Source organism: Mauremys reevesii, linkage group 4 (assembly GCF_016161935.1).
Source record: "Mauremys reevesii isolate NIE-2019 linkage group 4, ASM1616193v1, whole genome shotgun sequence".
Classification (NCBI taxonomy): domain Eukaryota; kingdom Metazoa; phylum Chordata; order Testudines; family Geoemydidae; genus Mauremys; species Mauremys reevesii.
This window is the reverse complement of record NC_052626.1, coordinates 147,103,598-147,131,125: the sequence shown is the minus strand read 5'-3', so window position 1 is coordinate 147,131,125 and position 27,528 is coordinate 147,103,598. Positions and strand designations below refer to the sequence as shown.

Sequence of the window (27,528 nt, the reverse complement as noted above, 5' to 3'; positions counted from 1 at the left end):
CTCTGAGCCTGTTTTCCCTGCCAGCTTGGGACTTCAGTACCCTGCCTTGTTTGAGACAGACACGCTTGCCTGCTGCAAACACAGATCCAAGTCTCACCCACGTCCCGCACAAGCTGCAGGCTTAACTGAAAACAGCTTAAGAAGGGCTCCTGTCTCCAGCACTCAGACACCCAGTTCCCAATGGGGTCCAAACCCCAGTTAAATCTGTTTTGCCCTGTATAAAGCTTATACAGGGTAAACTCATAAATTGTTCGCCCTCTGTAACACTGATAGAGAGAGATGCACAGCTGTTTGCTCTCCTCCCAGGTATTAAAACAAGCTCTGGGTTAATTAATAAGTAAAAAGTGATTTTATTAAATACAGAAAGTAGGATTTAAGCAGTGCCAAGTAATAAGAGACAGAACAAAGTGAATTACCAAACAAAATAAAATGGAACACGCAAGTCTAAGCCTAATACAGTAAAAACTAAATGCAGGTAAATATCACCCTCAGAGATGTTCCAGTAAGACTATTTCCCAGACTAGACTTAATCCTAATCTGGATCCATCAATCACTCACACACCTGTAATTACTGTCCTTTGCTCCAGTTTCTTTCAGGCATCTCCTTGGGGTGGAGGGGCTATCTTTTGTGACAGCTGAAGACAAAATGGAGGGGTTTCCCCAGGGCCTTATATAGTCTCTCTCTTGTGGGTGGAAACCCCTTCCCATCTCCTCTGCAGAATCCAGCTCCAAGATGGAGGTTTGGAGTCACATGGGCATGCCACATGTCCATGCATGAATCAGTTCCTTACAGGCCAACGCCACATTCCCAGGAAAGCTCAGATGTGGTTTGGCGTCTCTCTAAGTTCATTGTTAGCTTAAGTGTTTCTTGATTGGGCGGTTACTGAGAAAAGTTTTTTCTCAAGAAGCTGACCATCTGTTTCACTTAAGCTACTTAAATTCAAACAAGTAGACAGCCAATATTCATAACTTGGAGTAAAAAAATTATACATGCATACAAATAGGATGAACGTATCTAGTAGATCAGGGGTTGGCAACCTATGGCATGTGTGCCAAAGGCGGCACCTGAGCTGATTTTCAGTGGCACTCATACTGCCCGGTTCCTGGCCACCAGTCCAGGGGCTCTTATGCATTTTAATTTAATTTTAAATGAAGCTTCTTAAACTTTTTAAAAACCTTATATACTGTACATATATATTACAGACTTATAGAAAAAGAACTTCTGAAAATGTTAAAATGTATTACTGGCACGCAGAACCTTAAATCAGAGTGAATAAATGACGACTCGGCAGAGCACTTCTGAAAGGTTGCCGACCCCTGCAGTCGATAATAACCTTTGCAAAGATATGTTACATGGCCTATCTAACATAAATCATATTCCAGTTATGTCATATTTAAAGCCATGAGCATATTTCTATAAAGCATTATGGGGTGCAATGTCACACTCTGTTTCATGGACTATAAGTTATAGGAAATAAATAAAATTAAGAGAAGAATCAAGAGGGAGCTAGCATGCTCGGCGATACTTTGTAGCAGCATCTCCAGAGATCTTCAGTGTTAACCATCAGTTTGGGGAATATCCTCATTCTTTCAGCCTGCCACGACATTGGCATTTTCAGTGAGGACTGCCCGAGGCACCTCCGGGTCACAGGAGGCAGAGAAGCCAGAAGGAGGAGTTGTGAGCATGACTCCTAGAGGAAGTAGGGGCATAGTGTTTCCTGGTCACAGACCTGGAGTGTCAGACTTGGGAGTTTCTGAATACAGAGATTGCTGGCTGCTGGTTGTTTCTACTGATGTTCAGGGAAGCGGGACTTTGTGTACATTCTTTAACACCCATCCACCAAGGATTATACCAAAGAATAGAGCTGACTTGGATCTTCAATTTTTCCTCCTAATACAATCAACCCTGCAATGCCTCACAGGTTGGCACCACTTAGGAGAAGAGGGCACCGACATGCCCCGGAGCACTGATAATACCAGCCAAGCCTGCACACCCATGGGGGATAATTTCTGCTAACATAGTGAGAAAGAGAAGTGTCATCACTGGGCCTCCCATGGAGATGGGGAGGTGATGACATCGATGTCCTTGTTCATCTGCAGCCATGGATCAGTGCATGGGCCCATCCCTGTGGTGACCTCACCCTTTCATGTCAATCGAACACTACTGTCAGTCAGCACCACACCTTTGGTGTTACTGGGATAGTTTCTAGGTTGGTGGCTGTGACATACCAGGGTCCAACCCAGACTAATCAGCACCTGTGTCACACCTGCCTGCAACGTTGCAAAGTCTTCCTGAAGTGGCTTCCACCTGGGCCACTCACAAACAACTGTCTAGCAGGCAAATCACACCCTGAGAATGTGTGTGTAACTGCAGCCTGGCCAGGAATAGTTGAGTTACACTCAGACTCTCACCACCCTTGGTTATACTGCAGGGTGACCCTAATACACACACCAGTCTTTGATTTCCCTCCCAAAATGTACGTCCTGTGCTGCCCAGTCCTCTCCTGGACAATACGTTACATTGTCCATTATTTCTTTAGAGGCATTAATATGCATGCAACGTAGTTTCTCAGACACTTCTATTTAAGCACACTGGATTAGATAAAACAATAAAACAAAGTTTATTGATAATATGCATGCAAGAGGGATAGTTTTGTGAACTGTAGAAGTCCATAGCATGCTGTGGTCTCCTCCTGAGCTCCTCTTGGTGGTGTGTGGTATCTGAGGCACCCCCGTGGTATTTCCAGTTGAAATCTTAAGTTTTTAGCAAAAAGATTTTGGTCTCCACAAAAAACAAACAAACAAACAAAAAAACCCTTTGTGGATCAGCTCTATGCAGTACCTGGCTTGCACTGACAACAGCGGGATGAAATGTACCCCAACTTCATACTCTGTAACTCTGGTAGAAATTGCATCATTTAATAACACAGTAAGAAAGCGTTGGTCAAATTAATCCCCAGGGCACCAATTACACCAAGGTGGCTTTGGTTCACTGAACCCATTAATTAGGTGCTTTGTCTCTCTGAGCTCAGGTATTCCCGGTTGCTTCTGGAATCATGTCCCATAGATCACACATCTCAGTATAAAATTTCCCACATTCTCCAAACTGGCAGATTCTATTGATGGGGAAATGCCACCACCTCTCTCTCTCTCTCTTCTCAGCAGGTATGTGCTATTGTCCTGAATTACAGTCACACACAGTGGTGAGCTGCAGCCGGTTCCCACTGGTTTGCGAGAACCGGTTGTTAAATTTAGAAGCCCGTTTAGAACTGGTTGTCCCTCGAGGGACAACTAGTTCCAAAGGGGCTTTTAAATTTAACAAAAGCTCTAGCAGCTCCCTAGCCTTCCCCCGGCCCCAGCTCACCTCACTCCGCCTCTGCCTCCTCTTCTGAAGCTTCTCCGGCTTCTCCTCCCCCTTCCCACCTTCCTGCGAATCAGCTGTTTGCGTGGGAAGCCTGGGAGGGCTGAGAAGGAAGCAGTGGCTTTCACCAGGTGAGCTTGAGCTGGGGCTGGGGGGCGTGGGCCAGAGGAGGAGGGCTCGAGCACTGCGCCGCCCGGCGAGGTCACGGCCGGACCCGGGGGCTGAGCAGCGCGGCTCCTGCCCCCCGGGTCCAGCCGCAACCTCGCTGGGCAGTGCGGCACGGCTCCTGCCCGGCCCCCGGGTCTGGCCCCAACCTCGGCCGGGCGGCGCGGCTCCTGCCCAGTCCTCGGGTCCGACCCCGACCTCAGCCAGGTGGCTCCAGTCCCAGCCCAAATCCCAGCCCAGCTGGGCCCCCACCTCCAGGCAGCACGGTAAGGGAGCAGGGAGGGCGTGTAGGATAGAGGGCAGGGGAGTTGGGGCGGTGGATTAGTGTCGGGGCAGTCAGAGGGCAGGGAACAGGGGGATTGAACGGGTCAAGGGTCCCGAGGGGGCAGTCAGGAAGGAGCAGGGGTTGGATGGGGCGGTGGGGGGGAGTTAGGGGTAGGGATTCCAGGAACAGTCAGGGGACAGAGAGAAGGGGTGGTTGGATGGGGTAGGGGTCCCGGGGTGCCATCAGGAATGAGAGAAGGGGTTGGATGGGGTGGCAGGGGCAGTCAGGGGACAGGGAAGGGGGGTGGATAGGTCAGGGGTCCCGGGGGGGCTGCCAAGGAACATGGGGGGGTTGGATGGGGCAGCAGTCCCTGGGGGGGCATGACCCCCTCGTGGGGTGAGGAGAAGGGAACCGGTTGTTAATATTTTGGCAGATCATCACAGATCACACACACGCGGACACCATGCGGATCAGCAGGTATTGAATTCAAGACCTCTAGCACTAACAGCCTCAGTCCCAACCCCTACCCCTTCACCTAAAGGAGTGACCTCCTTGGTTGGAAAAAATAGGCAATTACATAGTCACCAAAGCCAGTGCTTTCCATTGTATCTCTGGATTTTCATACAGGCTAAAGTAAAGGCCCAAAAGCTTAATTAGCACAGTAAGCAACTTTACCCCAACCCGACATGCCAAGCCACAGAGCTCCCCTTGCCCAAAGAGGATGTAAAGATTGACAGTCCTCTACTCTCACCCCTTCTTTTGCTAAGGAATAATCTCTTCAAACTGTCTCACAGCAGAGTCACAAGTCACTGTTTTCTGTTTGGATTAGTGAACACGACTGTGTGTGGGGCATGATTAACCTCCGAGTCATTGTATTTGCACAGTGTGTGCATCTTATCAAACACCTGGAATGACCAGCTGTGAACATCTGGCTCTGTGGACTAAGCCCTTCCCTGAGCGGGTACTGATGTCCATTAAAAAACTGATCTCCATTTATCTTCACTTACTTCATTACAGAGAAGGGACACGTTTCCCGCACCATCCACCTGCCCACATCTCTGTAGCTGCCTGATCTCTGTTCAGAGGAGATGGAAAAGGGAAATCACTCGGAGGTGACTGAGTTCATTCTCTCAGGACTGACAGATCGTCCGGAGCTGCAGATTCCCCTGTTTGTGGTGTTCCTAATGATTTATGGTATCACCCTGGTGGGGAACGGGGGGATGATCTTGTCAATCATGATTGATCCCCGACTCCACACCCCCATGTACTTTTTCCTCAGTAATTTGTCTTTCTGTGACCTCTGCTTATCCTCGATAATTTCCCTAAGATGCTGCTGAATTTCTTAGCCGTGAGGAAAAGCATTTCTTACACTGCCTGCGCTGTGCAAATGGTTCTCTCTGTTTTTACACATGTTGAGTGCTTCTTGCTGGCTGTGATGGCATATGACCGTTATGTTGCCATCTGTAACCCGCTGCTCTATACAGTCACCATGACCAGGCAGCGTTGTCAATGGATTGTGGCTGGGGTGTACGCTGTGGGGTTTGTGGATTCAATGATATGCATGTGTTTTACATTTCAGCTGTCATTCTGCAGCTCCAACATCATCAATCATTTCTTCTGTGACATCCCCCCATTGTTGGCGCTCTCCTGTTCTGAGACCCGCATCAATGAGATTCTGATGTTTACTTTCACTTGCTGCATTACAGTGATCATCTTTGTCACTGTCCTCCTCTCCTATGTCTATATCATCTCCACCATCCTGCATATCCGCTCTGCCGAGGGCCGGCGCAAAGCCTTCTCCACCTGCTCTTTCCACTTGACTGTGGTGGTCCTGTTTTATGGCACCCTCTTGTTCGTGTATTTATGTCCTACCTTCAGCTATTGCATGGACACAGGTAAAGTGGCCTCAGTGTTTTACACGCTGGTGATCCCCATGTTGAACCCCCTCATCTACAGCCTGAGGAACAAGGAGGTGAAGGACGCCCTGAGGAGAGCAATGAATAAACTCCTAACCAATTCCTGAATCTGTTTAACTCTGTACTGGTTTAGTGATGTGGAATGGAAATAGGTGAATTCAATTCCCATCCAATTGCAATGTAATTTCAGAGAGCCCGTGGTAGTATTGTTCATTATTCTATTGTTATTATTATTAAATTGCTTGTATTCCAACAAGATCTGCAGGGCCCAACTGAGATCACTGAACAAAAACAGGAAGCATCACAGGAAATGCAGGAAATCCAACTGCATAGTGTGCCGGATTCAGTCACCGTGAGCCTCATTGGGACTGTTATCTTTTCTGCTGAAATTACGTCTGAGTCCGTTTTCCCTGCCGGCCTGGGCCTCCAGAACCCTGCCTTGTTGAGCCAGACATGGTACCCTGCTGCAACACTGACCCAGGGCCTGGGCCATGGCCTGAAAGCTGCAGATCTAGACTGAAATGAGCTCAGCAGGTTACCTGTCTCCAGCACACAGACAGCCAGCTCCCAATGGGATCCAAACGCCAAATAAATCTGTTTTACTCTGTATAAAGCTTATACAGTGTAACATGATAAATGCTTGCCCTCTATAACCCTGCAACAGAGTTATGCACAGCTGTTTGCCCCCCGGGTAACAATTACTTACACTGAGTTTATAAATAAATAAAAGTGACTTTATTAAGTAGGAAAAGTAGGATTTAAATGGTTTTTAGTAATAACAGACAGAACAGAGTAAGTTACAAAGTGAAACAAAACAAAACACAGAAGGCTAAGCTTAATACACTCAGAAATCAGTTACAGATGTTAACTTCTCACCCAAGTTGTTACTTCAGGTAAAATCTTTCTCAGGTCAGAGGCCTTTTCTGACCTGGGTCCAGCCTGTGCTCACCCATCCTTTGTGAGGAGGGGAGGCTGTCTCTTAAGCCAGCGGAAAAAACTCATTGTTTGCCGTCCCCCACTTGATATAGAACTTCCCCAAGGTGGGAAACCTTTGTTTGGAATTGCACCCCCCTCTGGAAAAGTACCAGCTTCAAGATGGATTTCAGTGTCTGGTGACATGGTCACATGTCACTGTAAGACCCCAGTGTCCATTCTTCCTGGGTTGGCCCACGCACACACTGGAAGGCTTGCAGGTAAACAGAGCCATTCCCAGATCAGTGATTCTGAAGCACCCTTAATGGCCTTCACTTAATATGTCTACATCAGTGATACAAGTTTATATCTTATTCTCCTAACTCCAGACATAGAAATAATCCATGTAAACAAATGGGATGAACACACTTGGTAGATTATGATCTTTATAATAATATGTTACATGGGGCACTTAGCATAAAGCATATTCCAGTTATGTCATATTCTGAAGCATATTTTCATAAAGCATTTGAGTGCAGTGTCACACGTGGCTTTGCCCAGCGCTGGAGAGAAGGGGGAATTGAACCTGGATCTCCCACCTCACAGGTGAGCACCCCAACTATTGGGCTAAAAATTACAAAGGGAAGGACCGGCACCTGAATCCTCCCCCCACTCCACGCATTGTTTTGGGACAAAGCTATTAGGAGTATTTGTAACACATTTAAGAATAGTTTTAGGTCAATCCAAACGATATTATTTTTGACAATAAATTATTAGTCCCGAAGAAATTCACCAATTTCTAGACACCTTTTTGTCCCAACTCTGGGAAATTACTTAACGAGACATTTGGAGAGGTGACCAACAAATAAAGTGGAACACATTCACCTCAGGTTTGTATCATATTAAAATCACCTCACGTGAGAGACAGCTATCCAGGCCAGCTGATTCTCTGTCCCTCTGTGTTCCATTTCCACAAGGAGAGACACAGCTACAACATTAATTGCATGTGCTGTGCTCACCCATTGTCCTGGGAGCAAAGATCCTCTGCAGAGTAAATCTCAAACTCATCAAAGCTAAATGTAACCTCTGCCACCCAAGGAAGCAGCTCCAGAGGTATTAAGGGTAACGTTGGTGTGGTTAGCAAACAGGGAAAGATTCGACTCTAAGTCTGATTTTAGGGTTCTGAGCAGGTACTGCTTCCGTCCTTCTCAACTCACTGTAAGTGAAGGGAGGGAAAACAAAGAGGTGCCACTAAGTCATGGGCAAACAAGTCAGTTTCAGAGCACTTCAGCCTTTAATTGAAATGACAATGAGCTGTTCATGGGAGGGGAAGGAAGGAATTATCCTGAGAGGAGAAATTTCAAATTTTCTGAACCTATTTACCTTTCAAAAGAAGGAAAGAGCTTTACCAAGGGAGGGAGAAGAGTGACTGGAAAAGGAGAGAAAAATAGCTTTAATAGGAAGGGAGAAAACTCTCCCATTGATTCAGGGAATGTCTAAGCTGAAGCCATTACATTGACTCAGCTATGGCATGCAGCAGTGCCATAGTGTAGATGCTTTTCACATTGCCGGAATGGGTTTTTCCATTGAGGAAATTAATCCACATCTTCGAGAGGCATTAGCTAGGTCAATGGAAGAATTACACTGAGGGTCAGTACAAGCTAACTGCCTCAAACATGGTATGAAAAGTTTCTCAGTCCTGTGCCACAGAGCTCGGTTGATCTAATTTTTAAGCATAAAGCAGACGTAAGAGAAGCTACCGATAGAAAAGCCCAGTTGGGTAATCTAGTCCTATCTGCCTGCCAAGGCAGCAGAATCCCCTTCGGTTCTTTTGTTCAGGCTACTTGAAATATTCCAGCTGTCCCAGCTTCCCAGGAGAGATGATTCTGCATTCTGACCAAGCTCAGTGTCCAGCTGTGTGTGTGTAGTGGGGACTCTGTGTGTGTGTGTGTTTGGTGTGCAGTGGGCACTGTGTATTGTGTGTGTGTGTAGTGGGCACTGTGTATTGTGTGTGTGTGTGTGTGTGTTTGGTGTGCCGTGGGCACTATGTGTGTGATGGGGGATACAGTGGAGCTGAATGTGAAGTATAGGGAGGTGTGTGTCCCTTGCTCTGCCCAGTCCTCAGGCTGGTGTTCCCCCAGTGAAAGGCTCTTTGTGAGATCATAGGACTAGGAGGGACCTCAAGAGGTCATCTATTCCAGTCCCCTGCACTCATGGCAGGACCAAATATTAACTAGATCATCCCCGACAGGTGTTTGTCTAGTCTGCTCTTAAAAATCTCCAGTGGTGGAGATTCCACAACCTTCCTGGGCAAGTTATTCCAGTGCTTAGCCACTCTCACTGTTGGGATGTTTTTTCCTAATGTCCAGCCTAAACTGCCCTTGCTGAAATTGAAGTCCATCGGTTCTTGTCTTAACCTTCCCCCTCTCACCCATTGATTTGCAATTTTACTGCTAAACTCTGTTTCACGGACTATAAATTACGGGAAATAAATAAAATTACCAAAAGAATCAGGAGGAAGCTGGCATGCTTGGAGATATTTTGTAACAGCATCTGCAGAGATCTTCAGTTTTAACCACCAGTTTGGGGAATATCTTCCTTTTTGCAGCCTGCCCTTGTTACACCCCAAGGCCCCCTTTCTTAGGGAGTCCCTTGGGAAGGCAGATTAGCATTGTGTATTGCTAATGCTGTTGCTAGCATTGCAAACCTGTTTGGGGAGTGTTAAAGGTGTGTGAGTGGGGAGTGAAAGTTTTTTTGCAGGTACAAAAGGCCAAGTGGGGCGGGGTGGGGGGAGCAAAGAACAGGTTAATTTAACACTGCAGCTAGGAAGCTTAGTTTATAAATAAAAAGCTATCTTTAGCCCGAGACCAGCTGCTATCTGCCAAGACAGAAGGGGGGAAGTTTAATCCCCCCCCCAACCAGCGGTAAAAAAAATTGTTAAACAAAATGCAGGGGCCGGGGGGAAAAAATGGCAAAGGTCAGCCAGGAACAAACAAAGAACTGTTTTACAGCCCTGAAACTGGTTGTTTGGGGAAAGCTTAAAATAAACCATGGAAGACCAGTATAATCTGACAGAAAGGGCACCAGGAGCAGAAGTTCCCGAACAGAGCACCCCACCCCCACCCTGAGGAGCCAGAACTTAAAACCCTTCTGAAAGCTGAAGCAATTTGGAGAGTCCAGTGGATTTTTGAATGGCCTGGGCCCAGGACAGCACTACGGTTCACCTTTCCCCCCACCCTTCTCACTTTACACCCAGACTTGGCCAGTCTGGGTTCTGCATGTGTAAGTATGAAAGTGGGTTAGGGCTTGGGGCATTGACGTTTTCTTTCTTCCCCTGAGTAACGTGAAAGCGTTCCCAGCACTCTCTGCTGTTGTTTTATTATTTTATCAATAAAGATTTAAAATTTAGACCCTGGGTGTGCCTCGTCATCTCCTCCCCCCAAAAAATCCTGTGGCCCAGCCTGATCAACTGTGGCCTCAGGGAGATTGGTAACAAAAATCTGTCACATCCTGACTTTGGCATTTTCACTGAGGACTGCCCCAGGCACCTCCAGGTCACAGGAGGCAGAGAAGCCAGGAGGAGGAGTTATATGCATGACTCCTAGAAGAAGTAGGGGCATAGTGTTTCCTGGGCACTGACCTGGAGTGACAGACTTGGGAGTTTCTGAATACAGAGATTTCTGGCTGTTGGCTGTTTCTACTGGTGTTCAAGGAACGAAGACTTTGCGTACATTCTTTGTAACCCCTCCCTCAAGGATTATACCAAAGAATAGACTTTATAAGCTTCCCATCAAAATACCAAACTCCCCTCCTCTCTAACCCATGGCTGTTGGACTCTGGTGATGTTCCAGGGCAGTTCAGCAAGAGGAGAGACCATCATGCATCATGGGGGATGTGGTCCAGCCTGGGAGCCTGGCCCACAGAAGAGATTGGTGCTATGTGGTATCTGATGCACCACTCAGGTATTTCCGAGCAAAAAGATTTCAGTCTCCACAAACAACACTCCTTTGTAGATGAGCTCTACACAGTACACGGCTTGCACTGAAAACAGGAAGATGAAATCTACCCCTAACCTCATACTCTGTAACTCTGGTAGAAATTGCATCATTTAACAACACAGTAGGAAAGAGTGGGCCAAATTAATCCCCAGGGCATGAATTAAACCGAAGGTGTCTTTGGTTCACTGAATGCATTAATTAGGTGTTATGGCTCTCTGAGCTCTGGTATTCCCAGTTGCTCCAGGAATCATGTCCCACAGATCACACATCTTAGTATAAAACATCCCGAATGCTCCAAACTGGCAGTTTCTGTCGCTGGGGAAACGCAAACACATCTCTCTCTTCTCAGCAGGTACGTGCTATTGTCCTGAATTACAGTCACACACACACATACATACATCATGGTGATCAGCAGGTATTAAATTCAAGATGTCCAGCACTAAAAGCCTCAGCCTCAACTCCTACCCCTTCAGCTAAAGGAACGACCTCCTTGCTGGGAAAAAATAGGCAATTACATAGTCACTGAAGCCAGTGCTTTCCATTGAATCTCTGGGTTTTCATACAGGCTAAAGTAAATGTCAATAAGCTTAATTAGCAGAGTAAGCAACTTTACCCCAAAGCAACATGCCGAACCACAGAGCTCACCTTCCACAAAGAGAGTAGAAAGATTGACACTCCTTTACTCTCACCCCTTCTTTAGCAAAGGAATAATCTCTTCAGATTGATTCTCTCACAGCAGAGTCACAAGTCACTGTTTTCTGTTCGGATTAGTGAACACGACTGTTTGTGTGTGGGGCATGATTAACCTCCGTGTCATTGTATTTGCACAGTGTGTGTATGTTATCAAACACCTGGAATGACCAGCTGTGAACATCTGGCTCTGTGGATTAAGCCCTTCCCTGAGTGAGTACTGATGTCCATTAAGAAACTGACCTGCATTATCTTCACTTACTTCGTTACAGAGAAGGGACAGGTTTCCCGCACCATCCACCTGCCCACATCTCTGTAGCTGCCTGATCTCTGTTCAGAGGAGATGGAAAAGGGAAATCACTCGGAGGCAACCGAGTTCATTCTCTCAGGACTGACAGATCGTCCAGAGCTGCAGGTTCCCCTCTTTTGGGTGTTCCTACTGATTTATGGTATCACCCTGATGGGCAATGGGGTGATGATCTTGTTAATCACGATTGACCCTCGACTCCACACCCCCATGTATTTTTTCCTCAGTAGTTTGTCTTTCTGTGACATCTGCTATTCCTCGATAATTTCCCCTAAGATGCTGCTGAATTTCTTAGCCGAGAGGAAAAGCATTTCTTACACTGCCTGTGCTGTGCAACTGTATCTCTCTGTTGTTTTTGCAGATGTTGAGTGCTTCTTGCTGGCTGTGATGGCATATGACCGTTATGTGGCCATCTGTTACTCACTGCTCTACACGGTCACCATGTCCAGGCAGCTTTGTAAGCAGCTGGTGGCTGGGGTGTACGCTGTGGGGTTGGTGGATTCAATGATACAAACATGTTTTTCATTTCGGCTGTCATACTGCAGATCCAACATCATCAATCATTTCTTTTGTGACATCCCTCCACTGCTGGCGCTCTCCTGTTCTGACACTCGCATCAATGAGATTCTGATGTTTGCTATCATGTGCTGCACTGGAGTGAGCAGCCTTGTAACTGTCCTTCTCTCCTATGTCTATATCGCCTCCACCATCCTGCAGATCCGCTCCGCCGAGGGGAGGCGCAAAGCCTTCTCCACCTGTACTTTCCACTTGACCGCTGTGGTCCTGTTTTTTTGCACTCTCCTCTTCATGTATTTACGTCCCACCTTAAGCTATTCCATGGACACGGACAAAGTGGCCTCAGTGTTTTACACGCTGGTGATCCCCATGTTGAACCCATTTATCTACAGCCTGAGGAACACGGAGGTGAAGGACGCCCTGAGGAGAGCAATGAATAAACTCCTAACCAATTCCTGAATCTGTTTAACTCTGTACCGGTTTAGTGATGGGGAATGGAAATAGGTGAATTCAATTCCCAGCCCATTGCAAGGTAATATCGCAAAGCCCATGATAGTATTGTTCATTATTGTATTGTTCTTATTATTAACTTGTTTGTATTCCAACAAAGTCTGCAGGCCCCAACTAAGATCGGGGCTTTATTAGGGTATTACCCAAGCAAAATTCCAGGAGGTGCCTGTTTCACATGTGTGAATATCTGTGATGTGCTTTGAAAGCATAGAGCTATTTGTATTGGGAAAGAAAACGGGGGCATCACATCTATCTCCCTCTGCTTTGTAGTGAGTTTGGTTTTGTTATGCAGTTGCAAGTATGAAGTTTATTATTTCTATGGCTGAACCAAAGGGGATTTTGCACACCCTCCTGATACTCCACAGCCCTTCATGTCCTCTGTGGGGTTGCTGTTGAGATTGTCACCTACTTTGTATCCGTGCATGTGGAGGAGAAAGGTGATTTCCATCACAATGGCCTTTATTTTAAGTTAAGTGACCAACAAAACAAATAAGAACAAGGGTAACATTTCCCAAAGAGAGCATGGTGTGTGTGCATCCTCTTGAGAATCTGCACTGAACTGAATACAAAACAATATGGAAAGGGTGAGTTTTCTCTACCATATAAATTAAACAGAAAGAAAAAGTCATATCTGATACTAGATGTATGTACCACATCAGCAGGTTAGCTGTGAGTTCTTACTCTTAGTTCTGTTGCAAAGTATTATGGACTCTGAAGAATAGGGATTCTGAGAATTGTACAGCTCTGGTTACTGTGCATGAGAAATGGATAGAGCTGGGCCAATAGCTGATTTTTGATTTCATGAGTGGTTACAAAAAATTGAAAAATTCAGTTCAACCTGAAAGAAATCTGAGAATTCCCTAAATGTTTGGCAAATATAAAACATTGACAAAAATTTCCTTTGGGATCAAAGGAAATATTTAGCATGACCAGAAATGGAACATTTCCTTTACTTCCTGGATACTTTTCAATGTAAAAACAAAGATAATGTAGGGCCAGACTGACAAAACGGATGGAAGAGGCGGTAAGGGCTCTGCTTCCCTTGTAAACTTTATCCCAGTGAATAGATCACTCCCGTGGGATGTGGGAGATACAGGTCAATTCCCCCCTCTGTCTGATGGGGAGAAGCTATTTGAAAGTGGGTCTCCCACATTGCCGGTCAGTGCCCTGGCGACTCGGTTCTGTTCTGTCCTGCATCATTCTCACGACTGGTCTACTCTACTGCTGTAAATTGCCTCAGTTACGCTACTTCAAGTTGACTAAGTTAGTCTGACTTACAGCGGTGTCCACTCTGTGCTATGTCACCGGGAGAGTTACGTAACTGAAGTAGTGTAACATACATCAGCCGACAGCGTTAGTGTAGCTCAGCCCTGAGAAAGATCCATGATGGAACAGTGTCTGAGAGAGCTGGAGTACAGACTTCAACAGGTGAGAACTCTCCCATCGATTTAGCATGTCTTCCCCAAACCTGCTCAATCAACACCATTTCATTTATCGCAGTAGTCTCAATTTAGCCGGTAGTGTAGATATGGCCTCATTCTCTCCACTGAAGTTGTTGCATTGTGGATAAAACACAGGAAGAATCACAGGGCCAGAAAGACAGAATGACTCTATAGACTGGTAGTTTGGGGCACTGAGATGCTCAACTTCATGTCTTTGTTCCAATGGTTATTTAATTTATTATCCACTGTAGAAAAACTTTGAAAGGAGAGATCAAGAGCAACCCAGATTGGAATAGCACATCACTCAGTGGCTGGGATGCTTTCTGTAAATACAGGAAACTCAAGTGCACATCTTTGCCCAGCACTGGACAGAAGGGGGAATTGAACCAGGATCACCCACCTCACAGGTGAACACCCTAACCATTGAGCAAAAAATTATAAAGAGAGGGAGCATCACCACCTCCTACCAGTGGCTACTTTGCGACCCGCACCTACATCCTCCTCCCCCACACACATTGTTTTGGGAAAAGGCTATTAGAAGACTTTGTAACACATTGTGAAGAGTTTCAGGTCAACCCCAACTGCATTGTTTTTCACAATAAATTATTCGTCCCGAAGAAATCCACCCATTTCTAGACACTTTCATGTCCCAATGATGGGAAATTACTTAAATAGACTTTTGGAGCGGTGACCAACACATGAATTGGAATACATTCACCTCAGTTTTGTATCATATTCAAAAGACCTCAAGGGTGAGACTGCGATCCAGACCAGTTGGTGCTCTGGCCCTCTGTATTCCATTTCCACAAGGAAAGACAAGGTCACAACATTAATTGCATGTGCTGTGCACACCTGTTGTCCTGGGAGAAAAGATGCTCCAGGGAACAAATCTCAAAGTCATCCCAGGAAGCAGCTCCAGAGGTATTAAGGGTAATGTGGTTGTGGTTAGCAAACAGGGCAAGATTCAACTCTTAGTCTGATTTTAGGGTTCTGAGCAGGTACTGCTTCCATCCGCAACTCATTGTAAGTGAAGGGAGGAAAAACAAAGAGGTACCACCAAGTCATGTCTGTGCATGTGGTGGGGGTACAGTGGAGCTGAATGTCAAGTTTAGGCAGGTGCATGTCCCTCGCCCTGCCCACTGCTCAGGCTGGCATCCCCCCTCCTCTCAGGGCAGGGCTCCTTCTGAGACCATAGAATCATAGGACTGGAGGGGACCTTGAGAGGTCGTCTAGTCCAGTCCCCTGCACTCATGGCAGGATTAAGTATTACCCTAGACGATCCCTGACAGGTGTTTGTCTAACCTGCTGTTAAAAATCTCCAACAGCGGAGATTCCACAATCTTCCTGGGCAAGTTATTCCAGTGCTTAACCACCCTGACTCTTGGGATGTTTTTCCTATTGTCCAACCTAAACTGCCCTTGCTACAATTGAAGTCCATCGGTTCTTGTCCTATCCTTCCCCCACCCCATTGTTTTGCAATTTTACTCTGTAGTGGGGTGGTCCCCTGCTCCTGCCCTTCAGGGCTTAAAACAGCCCAGGAGAGGGCTGTGGCTGGGGCAAGAAGCCTGGGCTGATTGAGAGAAAGCAGGCCCAGCTGTGGCCAGGTTCCAATCAGGCCCCTGGTAAGAGGCAGTGAGCCAGGAGCCCAAACGGTCTCTCTCTGGCTGTAGAGGGAGAAGGGCCTGGCTGCAGGGAGCTAGACAAGGTACCTCAAGTAGAGCAGGGCTGGGGAAAGGCAGAGGAGCTGGGGAGCTCCTGCCTGGAAAGCCCCAGGCTGCCGCCTAGCATTAGGCCAAGAGGTACTGGGGGTTGCAGAGGGCAGCCCAGGGGTAGGCAAAGACAGCAGGTCCAAACTCTTTTGCCTGTGATGAGTGGCTGATACTGCAGTCTGCCCCAGTGAACAGGGGCTAGATGGAGAATGGGCAGTAGCCAATACTGAGGCAAAGTGGGGATAGGTGGGTGGGGTTCCCCTGGGAGCGGGAGACCCAGTTAACAGAGGCAGCAGGGTCCAGGGAGGGACTCAGGGCCAGAGGACAGGCGGATCACTGGCCTGCAGAGGGTGCTCCGGGCTGGAAATTGAGCTAATTCCCGAAGATGACCAGCAAGAGGCGCCGCAGGGGTGAGTCGGCCCATCTACATACTCCTAAACTTGGTTTCAAGGACTATAAGTTATGGGAAATAAATAAAATTAACAAAAGAATCGGGAGGGAGCTGTAACATACCAGGGTCCAACCCAGACTAAGCAACAGCTTTGTCACCTGCAACCTTGCAATGCCTTACTGAAGTGGCTTCCAACTGGGCCACTCACAAACAAATCACATCCTGAGCATGTGTGTGTAACTGCAGCCTGGCCAGGAATAGTTGGGTTACACTCAGGCTCTCACCACCCTTGGTTATCCTGCAGAGAGACCCTAACACACTCCGCAGTCTTCGATTTCCCTCCCGAATTTTACATCCTGTGCTGCCCAGTCCTCTCCTGGACAATACAAGTTACATTGTCCATTATTTCATTAATAGCACTAATATGTATGCAACTTAGTTTCTCAGACACTTTTACTTAAACACACTGGATTAGATACAACAATAAAACAAAGTTTATTGACTACAAAGATAATTTTAAGTGAGTACAAATAAGGAGGCATAGAAGTCAGAGATAGTTACAAGAAAAATAAAGCTAGAATTCAACTTGTGCCTAAGTTAGCAAATGATGTGAAATTCAAAGCAAAAGTTTCCTCACCATGTGCTTTCAACAGTCTTATTGACCAAATTTCCTAAGTAAGGACCCCTCCACCAGTCCAATGTCTGCTTCCTTTATCCCTTCAGATGCAGTGAATCAAGGGGGGGAAGAGAGAGAGACAGCGTGGTGCCTTGGGATGTCTATACCCTCTTTTTAGAGTCCTATCCCCTCTTTGAGAAACATTTCCATCTGGTTACTGGAAGACAAAAACTCTATGTAGAAAGATGTTACCTGCTGCTTTTCCTCACCATTTTAGGGTACGTTTGTTTCCCTTCGTGCTTAATGACTATGGTTACTGTTTAGATACAAAATTAAGCAGAGCACACATTTCTTTGTTTAAAACAGACCAGTTTGCCAGCCTTGGTTTGGAACATGCATTAATAACACCATACAGTGTCATCTTATAACTTCACATACATTATAAAAATATATTAATATTTGCAGTGAGAGTATGAGTATTGCTAGTTGACTCATAGATTTACTGACCATCTTAAAGGTGAGTTCCATGTGCGCATAATATGCCTGCAAGAGGGATAGTTTAACAACTGCAGAAGTCCGTAGCATACTGTGGTCTCCTCCTGAGATCCTCTGGTGTGAGTGAATCTATCTTTCCGATTTTGGGGAGTAATCTAGCAAGGGAAGGACATAGGATACCATGGTGATTGGCATGCTATAAATAGCTAGATTATCTGGAGTACTCTTACATATCTTACAGGTTTTACTCCATCTACTGGGGCCAGGACAATGAGGTGATTCTGAAACCAGGAATGATTGAGAAGACATCAGTTACAGCTGCAAACAATTAGTACGTTTCTCCAATATCTAGCTTTCTGTTTCTTTGATTCCAAATTTATTGCTAAGGCTGGTTGAAAATTTTTCTTGAGAAGATTTTTGGTGTGAAATTGGATTTTCCATTCCACTATTTTTTTTCCATGAAATTCTCTTTTTCCTGGAAATTATAGGATTTCCAATAAAAAATACCACACTCTCTTCCTCCCTAAATCATGGCTGTGGGACTCTGGAGAAGATCCAGGGCAGTTCAGCAAAACGAGAGACCAACATGCATCATGGGGGATGTAATCCAGCCGGGGAGCCTGGCTCATGGAAGAGATTGGTGGTGTGTGGTATCTGAGGCACCCCCATGGTATTTCCGAGTCGAAATATTACGTTTTTAGCAAAAAGGTTTCGGTCTCCCCAAAAAAATAACCCTCTGTGGATCATCTGTAAAAAGTACCCAACTTGCACTAAAAACAACACGATGAAATATACCCCTAACCTCATACTCTGTAAATCTGGTAGAAATTGCATCATTTCATAACACAGTAAAAAAGAGTAGGTCAAATTAATCCCCAGGGCACCAATTACACCAAGGTGGCCTTGGTTCACTGAACACATTAATTAGGTGTGGTGTCTCTCTGAGCTCAGGTATTCCCGGTTGCTTCAGGAATCATGTCTCACAGATCACACATCTCAGTATAAAACATCCCGAATGCTCCAAACTGGCAGTTTCTATTGATGGGGAAACGCCAACACATCTCTCTCTCTCTTCTCAGCAGGTACGTGCGATTTTCCTGAATTACAGTCACACACACGCATGGACACCATGGGGATCAGCAGGTATTGACTTCAAGACCTCCAGCACTGAAAGCCTCAGTCCCAGCTCCTACCCCTTCAGCTAAAGGAGCGACCTCCTTGGTTGGAAAAAATAGGCAATTACATAGCCACTGAAGCCAGTGCTTTCCAGTGTATCTCTGGGTTTTCATATGGGCTAAAGTAAATGCCAAAAAACTTAATTAGCACATTAAGCAACTTTATCCCAAACCGACATGCCAAGCCACAGAGCTCCCCTTCCCCAAAGATAGTAGAAAGATTGACACTCCTTTACAAATAATCTCCTCACACTGAAATAATCTTCACCCTGATTCTCTTACAGCAGAGTCACAAGTCACTGTTTTCTGCTTGGATTAGTGAACAGGAGTTTTCGTGTGTGTGGGGCATGATTAACCTGTTTGTCACTGTATTTATGCAGCGTGTATTTTATCAAACAACAGGAATGACCAGCTGTGAACATCTGTCTCTGTGGACTAAGCCCTTCCCTGAGCGGGTACTGATGTCCATTTAGAAACTGAACTCCATTTATCTTCATTTACTTCATTACAGGGAAGGGACAGGTTTTCCGAACCATCCACCTGTCCAGACCTCTGTAGCTGCCTGATCTCTGTTCAGAGGAGATGGAAAAGGGAAATCACTCGGAGGCAACCGAGTTCATTCTCTCAGGACTGACAGATCGTCCAGAGCTGCAGGTTCCCCTGTTTGTGGTGTTCCTACTGATTTACGGTATCACCCTGTTGGGGAATGGGGGGATGATCTTGTTAATCACGATTGATCCCCAGCTCCAGACCCCCATGTACTTTTTCCTCAGTAATTTGTCTTTCTGTGACCTCTGCTTTTCGTCAATAATTTCCCCTAAGATGCTGCTGAATTTCTTAGCAGAGAGGAAAAGCATTTCTTACTCTGCCTGCGCTGTGCAAATGAATCTCTGTATCATTTTTGCAGATGCTGAGAGCCTCTTGCTGGCTGTGATGGCATATGACCGTTATGTGGCCATCTGTAACCCGCTGCTCTATACGGTCACCATGTCCAGGCAGCTTTGTAAAGAGTTGGTGGTTGGGGTGTATGCTTTGGGGTTGGTGGATTCAGTGATAGAAACGTGTTTTATATTTCGGCTGTCATTCTGCAGGTCCAACATCATCAATCATTTCTTCTGTGACATCCCCCCACTGCTGGCGCTCTCTTGCTCTGACACCTGCATCAATGAGATTGTGTTGTTTGCTTTCACAAGCTGCATTACAGTGAGCAGCTTTGTGACTGTCCTCCTCTCCTATGTCTATATCATCTCCACCATCCTGCAGATCCGCTCTGCCGAGGGCCGGCGCAAAGCCTTCTCCACCTGCTCTTTCCACTTGACTGCTGTGGTCCTGTTATATGGCATCCAATTTTTCATGTATTTACGTCCCCCCTCCAGCTATTCCATGGACACAGACAAAGTGGCCTCGCTGTTTTACACGCTGGTGATCCCCATGTTGAACCCCCTCATCTACAGCCTGAGGAACATGGAGGTGAAGGATGCCCTGAGGAGAGCAATGAATAAACTCCTAACCAGTTCCTGAATCTGTTTAACTCTGTACTGGTTTAGTGATATGGAGTGGAAACAGGTGAATTCAATTCCCAGCCCATTACAATGTAATTTCGCAGAGTCCGTAGGAGTGTTGTTCATTATTCTATTGTTATTATTATTAATTTGTTTGTATTCCAACAAAGTCTGCAGGCCCCAACTCAGATCAGTTGTCAAAACAGAGGAAGAATCACATGTTCAGAAAGAAAGAATTATACTATAGGCTGGTGGATAGGGGCTTCCACTTAGGCCTGGTCCACACTAGGACTAGGAATTTAGCAGCATTAATTCGAATTAACCGTGCACCGGTCCACACCAGGAAGCCATTTAATTCAACCTAGAGGGCTCTTTAGTTCGAATTCGGTACTCCACCCCGACGAGGGGAGTAGCGCTAAATTCGACATGGCTATGTCGAATTAGGCTAGGTGTGGATGCAAATCGAACTTACTAGCTCCGGGAGCTATCTCACACTGCACCACTCTGTTGACGCTCTGGACAGCAGTCCGAGCTCAGATGTTCTGATCAGCCATACAGGAAAAGCACCGGGAAAATTTGAATTCCTTTTCCTGTCTGGCCAGTTTGAATCTCATTTCCTGTGTGGACGTCGTGGCGAGCTCAGCAGCACTGGCAGCGATGCAGAGCTCTCCAGCAGAGGAGTCCATGCAATCTCAGAGTAGAAAGAGGGCCCCAGCATGGACTGACCGGGAAGTCTTGGATCTGATCACTGTGTGGGGCGATGAGTCTGTGCTTTCGGAGCTGCGCTCCAAAAAACGGAATGCAAAGACCTACGAGAAGGTATCCTCTGAGTGCCATGCAAAGCCATGGCACTCAGAGGATATAGCCGGGATGCAACACAGTGCCACGTGAAAATCAAGGACCTGAGACAAGGCTACCAAAAAATCAAAGCGGCAAACGGACGCTCCGGAGCCCAGCCCCAGAAATGCCGCTTCTACGAGGCACTGCATGCCATTCTCGGTGGGTCTGCCACCACTGCCCCACCAGTGACCGTGGACTCTGAGGATGGGATAGTGTCGAGGGGCAGTTTCTCGGCGATGTTCACCAATGGGGAAGATGAGGAAGGGTTTGTGGAGGACGAGGCAGGCGACAGCTCTTACAATACTGCTTTCCCCGACAGCCAGGATCTCTTCATCAGCCTCACAGAGATCCCCTACCAACCCTCCCCGGCCGTTAACCCGGACTCCGAATCAGGGGAAGGATCAGTCGGTAAGTGCTATAAACATGTAAACATTTATTTTTTAACAAAACAGGAATAAAAACTATATAAAAAGAAGGTCGATTCATATAGGGATCGAACAGAAATCCTCTTGGGACAGTTCTACGAAGCTCTCTGAGAGGTACTCGAAAAGCCTCCGCAGGAGGTTCCTGGGGAGAGGTGCCTTGTTGGGTGCGCCGTGGAAGCACACTCTTCCGCGCCAGGCCATCCTGAGGTATAATGGGAGCATCGCCTCGACCAGCATGGCAGCATAGGGCCCTGGTCTGTGCAGGGATTCACGCAGCATTCGCTCTCTGTTTCTCCTGGAGACCCGCCTCAGGGTGATCTCGCTCGGCGACTGCTGCATCTAATTAGGGGAATTACTTTAATGTTACTATTGTGAATGCTTGACTTTTCCTTTGCATAACAATGACCGTCGTTTAACAGCCACATGTTGTAGGCTGCAGAGGAAAAGCATACAGGGATCTTTCCCGGGGACAGCCGCGAGGGGCTGGAACAGGGTCAGACTTTATGCTTTCCAGATTGCCTGCAGCAGGAGGGCACTGCTATCCATTAACTGTTAAGCAGCCTAAAGTTTACGGCTTACCAGGCCTGGCTGCTACACGGATTCTGCTGTCCTGCCCGCTTGTCCGATCTCCAGTGCAAGACCCCAGGCAATGAAAGCCAATGCCGAAAATTCGAACTTGTCCTGAGCACATGAGATTAGGTGCCCTGTATGGTCTTGTTCACAGAAACTGAGTAGACTGTGTTCAGTGTTCGCAAACATGTATCTTTGGAAGGAAATCACTTCCTTTTTCCCATCACACAGCTGCGGCTCTTTCCCGAACTGCCCCGGCATCCCCCTCACAGAGGCTGGCGCAGATTAGGCGGCGAAAGAAAAAGACTCGGGACGAGATGTTCGCTGAACTGATGGCCTGCTCCAGAGCCGAGGCGGCCCAGCAGAGCCAGTGGAGGGAGACCTCTCTCAGCAGCAGCGCTCACACAGCGAACGGGAGGACAGGTGGCGGCAGGAAGACCAGCAGGCGACTCAAACGCTGCTTGGCCTAATGAGGGAGCAAACGGACACGCTCCGGCGCCTTGTGGATGTTCTGCAGGACCGCAGGCAGGAGCAGAGAGCCCCCCTGAACTGTATCTGCAACCGCCCTCCCCCGCCACAAAGTCCTGTCCCCTCCTCACCCAAAATCACAAGAAGGAGGGGCGCTAGGGGCCATGAAAACTGTCACTCCACCCCAGCAGAGCGCTCATGTAACAAACAGCTCTCATTCCCTAAAGTATGAGAATTGCTTGCCTTCCTGGCTCACCCGATCCCAAATCCCAGTTTCATCCCCCAACTGTGTAGTTGAGTATTAAAAACAGTTTGCTGTTCATTACTGTTTCCGTCATGTTTCTTTGCAGAAGAGTTTGTGTGAAGGGGAGGGGAGGGGTTTCTTAATTGCATAGGACAGCCACCATTAACAGGGTACAGACATGGGGGCAGGATCAACAGCAGGTCACACACAGAGTGCAGTCACTAGGCACCCAGGTCACTCTGCGAGGTGTCTGCTGCCCCAGGTCAGTCTGTGAGGTGTATGTTGCCCCAGGGTCCGAGCGCCTGGCATCCACAAATGGCAAGGCAGGCTGCCCTTACCATGCCCTTCCACCCTAGCCATGAACCTCTCCGATGCCCTGAGCCCCAGCCAGAGCCACCATCCCCCCACACCTACTCACCCTTTCCACACAATCCTCACCCCTTCCTGCAAACCCACCCCTTCCTGCACACCCTCCGGTAACCGTCCTCCCCCCCAAGGACCGCTGTAGGAGCAGGAGCCTGTCAGTCCTCGAGTGTAGAAGCGGTCTGTACATCACTGCACACCATACCCACCACAGTCTGCGTCCCTGTTGGAACCCTTGAACGAGAATTTGTTAGTAAAGAAAACTTTGTTAATTAAAAATGTTCCAATAACTTTATTTTTAAACGTCTGTTGGAAGGGGGGAAACCTGTTGAACGGGGTATGTAACCGCTGAAAAAAGTCAATAGTAACTGAAACAGGGGCAGGTTCAGCTTCTCTGTAAAGAGACTGGACAGTCATAGGTTACCCTGCTCTCTGAGGAACCTAGCTTTCAAAGCCTCCCGGATGCACAGCGCTTCAAGCTGGGCTCTTCTAATGGCACGGTGTCTGGCTGAGCGTAATCAGCAGCCAGGCGATTTGCCTCAACCTCCCATCCCGCCATAAAGGTCTCCCCCTTGCTCTCACAGAGATTGTGGAGCACACAGCAAGCTGCAATAACAATGGGGATATTGGTTTCGCTGAGATCCGAGCGAGTGAGTAAGCTCCTCCATCTCCCCTTGAGACGTCCGAAAGCACACTCCACCACCATTCTGCACTTGCTCAGCCGGTAGTTGAAGAGCTCCTTGTCACTGTCCAGGGCGCCTGTATAGGGCTTCATGAGCCAGGGCATTAGCGGGTAGGCTGGGTCCCCGAGGATCACTGTAGGCATCTCCACATCCCCAACAGTTATTTTGTGGTCCGGGAAGAAACTACCTTCCTGCAGGCGTCTAAACAGACCAGAGTTCCTGAAAACACGCGCGTCATGAACCTTGCCCGGCCACCCGACGTAGATGTTGGTAAAACGTCCCCTATGGTCCACCAGTGCTTGCAGCACCATTGAAAAGTAGCCCTTTCGGTTAATATACTGGCTGGCCTGGTGGGCCGGTCCCAGGATAGGGATGTGAGTGCCATCTATAGCCCCACCGCAGTTTGGGAATCCCATCGCGGCGAAGCCATCTATGATGACCTGGACGTTTCCCAGGGTCACTACCTTTGAGAGCAGTAGGTCAACGATTGCGTGGGCTACTTGCATCACAGCAACCCCCACGGTAGATTTGCCCACGCCAAAGTGGTTCGCTACTGACCGGTAGCTGTCTGGCGTGGCAAGTTTCCAGAGGGCTATGGCCACTCGCTTCTGCACAGTCAGGGCTGCTCGCATCCGGGTGTCCTGGCGCTTCAGGGCAGGGGCTAGCAAGTCACACAGTTCAAGGAAAGTGCCCTTACACATCCTGAAGTTTCGCAGCCACTGTGATTCATCCCAGACCTGCAGCACTATGCGGTCCCACCAGTCCGTGCTTGTTTCCTGGGCCCAGAATCACCGTTCCAGAGCATGAACGTGACCCATTGCCACCATGATCTCCGCGGCGTGGGATCCCGTGCTTTGTGAGAGGTCTGTGCCACTCTGACACTTCATGTCCTCACCACGCTGCCGGAGCCTCCTCGCCCGATTTCTCAGCAGCTCACTGTGGAAGAGGTGGACGATAAGGTGCGAGGAGTTGACAACGGCCATAAGTGCAGCGATGATTGCAGCGGGCTCCATGCTCGCAGTGCTGTGGCGTCCGCGCTGTCACTGACCAGAAAAGTGCGGTAACAGATTTCCCGCCGGCGCTTTCAGGGAGAGAGGGCAGGAGTGACGGTTGAATGACGACAGTTACCCAAAACCACCCTCGACACATTTTTCCCCCAGCAGGCATTGGGGGCTCTACCCAGCATTCCAATGGGCAGCGGGGACTGCGGGAACTGTGGGATAGCTGCCCAGAATGCACCGCTTCCAATATCGACGCTTGCCCCGTTAGTGTGGACTCACAAAGTCGAATTAGTGTCCTTAGTGTGGATACACAAATTCGAATTCATAAGGTCGAATCCACAAATTCGACCTAAGTTAAATTGAACTACTCTTGTAGTGTAGACATACCCTAACTTTCTGTTCCTTTGATTCCAAATTTGTTGCTAAGGCTAGTTGAAAACTTTTCTTGAGAAGTTTTTTTCCATGAAATTATCTTTCCCCTGGAAATTATCAGCTTTCCATCAAAATTCCAAACTCCCCTCCTCCCTAAACTGTGGCTGTGGGACTCTGGTGATGATCCAGGGCAGTTCAGGAAGAGGAGAGACCATCATGCACGATTAGGGATGTAGTACAGCCTGGGAGCCTGTAAAATGGAAGAGATTCGTAGTGTGTGGTATCTGATGCACACATGTGCCATTTCTGACTTGAAATATGAAGTTCTTAACAAAAAGATTTTGGTCTCCACAAACAAACCCGCTCTGTGGATCAGCTCTACACAGTAGCCAGCTTGTACTGAAAACATCAGGATGAAATATACCTCTAGCCTCATACTCTGTAACTCTGTTAGAAATTGCATCATTTAATAACACGGTAGAAAAGAGTGGGCAAAATTAATCCCCAGGGCACCAATTACACCAAGGTGACTTTGGTTCACTGAATGTATTAATTAGGTGTAATGGCTCTCTGAGCTCAGGTATTCCCACTTGCTTCAGGGATCATGTCCCATAGATCACACATCTCACTATAAAACTTCCCGAATGCTCCAAACTAGCAGCTTCTATTGATGGGGAAACACCAACACATCTCTCTCTCTCTTCTCAGCAGGTACGTGCTATTGTCCTGAATTACAGTCACACACACAAACGGACACCATGGGGATCAACAGATATTGAATTGAAGACCTCCAGCACTAAAAGCCTCAGCCCCAACCCCTACCCCTTCAGCTAAAGGAGCAACCTCCTTGCTTGGAAAATATAGGCAATTACATAGTCACTGAAGCCAGTGCTTTCCATTGTGTCTCTGGCTTTTCATAAAGGCTAAAGTAAATACCAAAAAGCTTAGCAGAGTAAGCAACTTTACCCCAAACCGACATGCCAAGCCACAGAGCTCCCTTTGCCCAAAGAAGATAGAAAGATTGACACTCCTCTACTCTCACTCCTTTTTGAGCTTACAAATAATCTCCTCACAGTGAAAACTTTTTCACCATGATTCTCTTACAGCAGGGTCACAAGTCATTGTTTGCTGCTTGGATTAGTGAACAGGAGTGTTCATATGTGGGGCATGATTAACCTGTGTGTCATTGTATTTACGCAGTTTCTATTTTATTGAACAACTGGAATGACCAGCTGTGAACATCTGGCTCTGTGGACTAAGCCCTTCCCTGAGCGGATACTGATGTCCATTAAGAAACTGATCTCCATTTATCTTCACTTACTTCATTACAGATAAGGGACAGGTTTTCTGCACCATGCACCTGCCCACATCTCTGTAGCTGCCTGATCTGTGTTCAAAGGAGATGGAAAAGGGAAATCACTCGGAGGCGACTGAGTTCATTCTTTCAGGACTGACAGATCGTCCGGAACTGCAGGTCCCCCTGTTTGTGGTATTCCTACTGATTTATGGTATCACCCTGGTGGGGAATGGGGGGATGATCTTGTTAATTATGATTGACCCCCGACTCCACACTCCCATGTACTTTTTCCTCAGTAATTTGTTTTTCTGTGACCTCTGCTATTCCTCAACAGTTTGCCCTAAGATGCTGCTGAATTTCTTAGTGGAGAGGAAAAGCATTTCTTACACTGCCTGCGCTGTGCAAATGAATCTCTCGGACTCTTTTACTGATGTTGAGTGCCTCTTGCTGGCTGTGATGGCATATGACCGTTATGTGGCCATCTGTAACCCGCTGCACTACACGGTCACCATGTCCAGGCAGCTTTGTAAGCAGCTGGTGGCTGGGGTGTACGCTGGGGGGTTGGTGGATTCAATGATAAACACGTTTTTTACATTTCGGCTGTCATTCTGCAGCTCCAACATCATCAATCATTTCTTCTGTGACATCCCTCCACTGCTGGCGCTCTCCTGCTCTGACACCCACATCAATGAGATTGTGATGTTTGCTTTCACGAGCTGCATTATAGTGAGCAGCCTTGTGACTGTCCTCCTCTCCTATGTCTATATCACCTCCACCATCCTGCAGATCCGCTCTGCCGAGGGCCGGCGCAAAGCCTTCTCCACCTGCTCTTTCCACTTGACTGCTGTGGTCCTGCTTTTTGGCACCCTCCTCTTCATGTATTTACGTCCCCCCTCCAGCTATTCCATGGACACAGATAAAGTGGCCTCATTATTTTACACGTTGGTGATCCCCATGTTGAACCCCCTCATCTACAGCCTGAGGAACACGGAGGTGAAGGACGCCCTGAGGAGAGCAATGAATAAACTCCTAGCCAATTCTTGACGCTGTTAAACTCAGTACATGTTTAGTGATGGGGAATGGAAACAGGTGAATTCAATTCCCAGCCCATTGCAATGTAATTTTGCAGAGCCCAAAGTCGTATTGTTCATGATTGTATTGTTATTATTGTAAATTTGTTTGTATTCCAAAAAGGTCTGCAGGGCCCAACTGAGATCAGTGGACAAATCATGGGAAGAATCACAGGTCCAGAAAGAGAGAATGATTTTATAAGATCATGGCTGGAGGCACCCACC

At 47.3% G+C, this 27,528-nt stretch overlaps 3 protein-coding genes and 1 pseudogene across 3 annotated transcripts; all 4 read left to right on the top strand.

Moving 5' to 3' along the window:
* Positions 1-4,879: 4,879 nt before the first annotated feature.
* Positions 4,880-5,814, top strand: LOC120404093 (annotated as a pseudogene).
* A 5,836-nt stretch (positions 5,815-11,650) lies between these two features.
* On the top strand, positions 11,651-12,589 carry LOC120403424 (olfactory receptor 1019-like). Its single transcript, XM_039534493.1, has one exon. The coding sequence runs from the start codon at positions 11,651-11,653 to the stop codon at positions 12,587-12,589; it is 939 nt and encodes a 312-aa protein (XP_039390427.1).
* A 4,512-nt stretch (positions 12,590-17,101) lies between these two features.
* LOC120403463 (olfactory receptor-like protein OLF1) lies at positions 17,102-19,989 on the top strand. The gene is made up of 2 exons (XM_039534533.1): positions 17,102-17,110; positions 19,051-19,989. Exons 1-2 carry the CDS (start codon positions 17,102-17,104, stop codon positions 19,987-19,989), a joined length of 948 nt encoding a protein of 315 aa, XP_039390467.1.
* Positions 19,990-26,338: 6,349 nt separating this feature from the next.
* LOC120403435 (olfactory receptor 1038-like) lies at positions 26,339-27,277 on the top strand. Its single transcript, XM_039534504.1, has one exon. It carries the CDS (start codon positions 26,339-26,341, stop codon positions 27,275-27,277), a length of 939 nt encoding a protein of 312 aa, XP_039390438.1.
* The last annotated feature ends 251 nt before the right edge of the window (positions 27,278-27,528 follow it).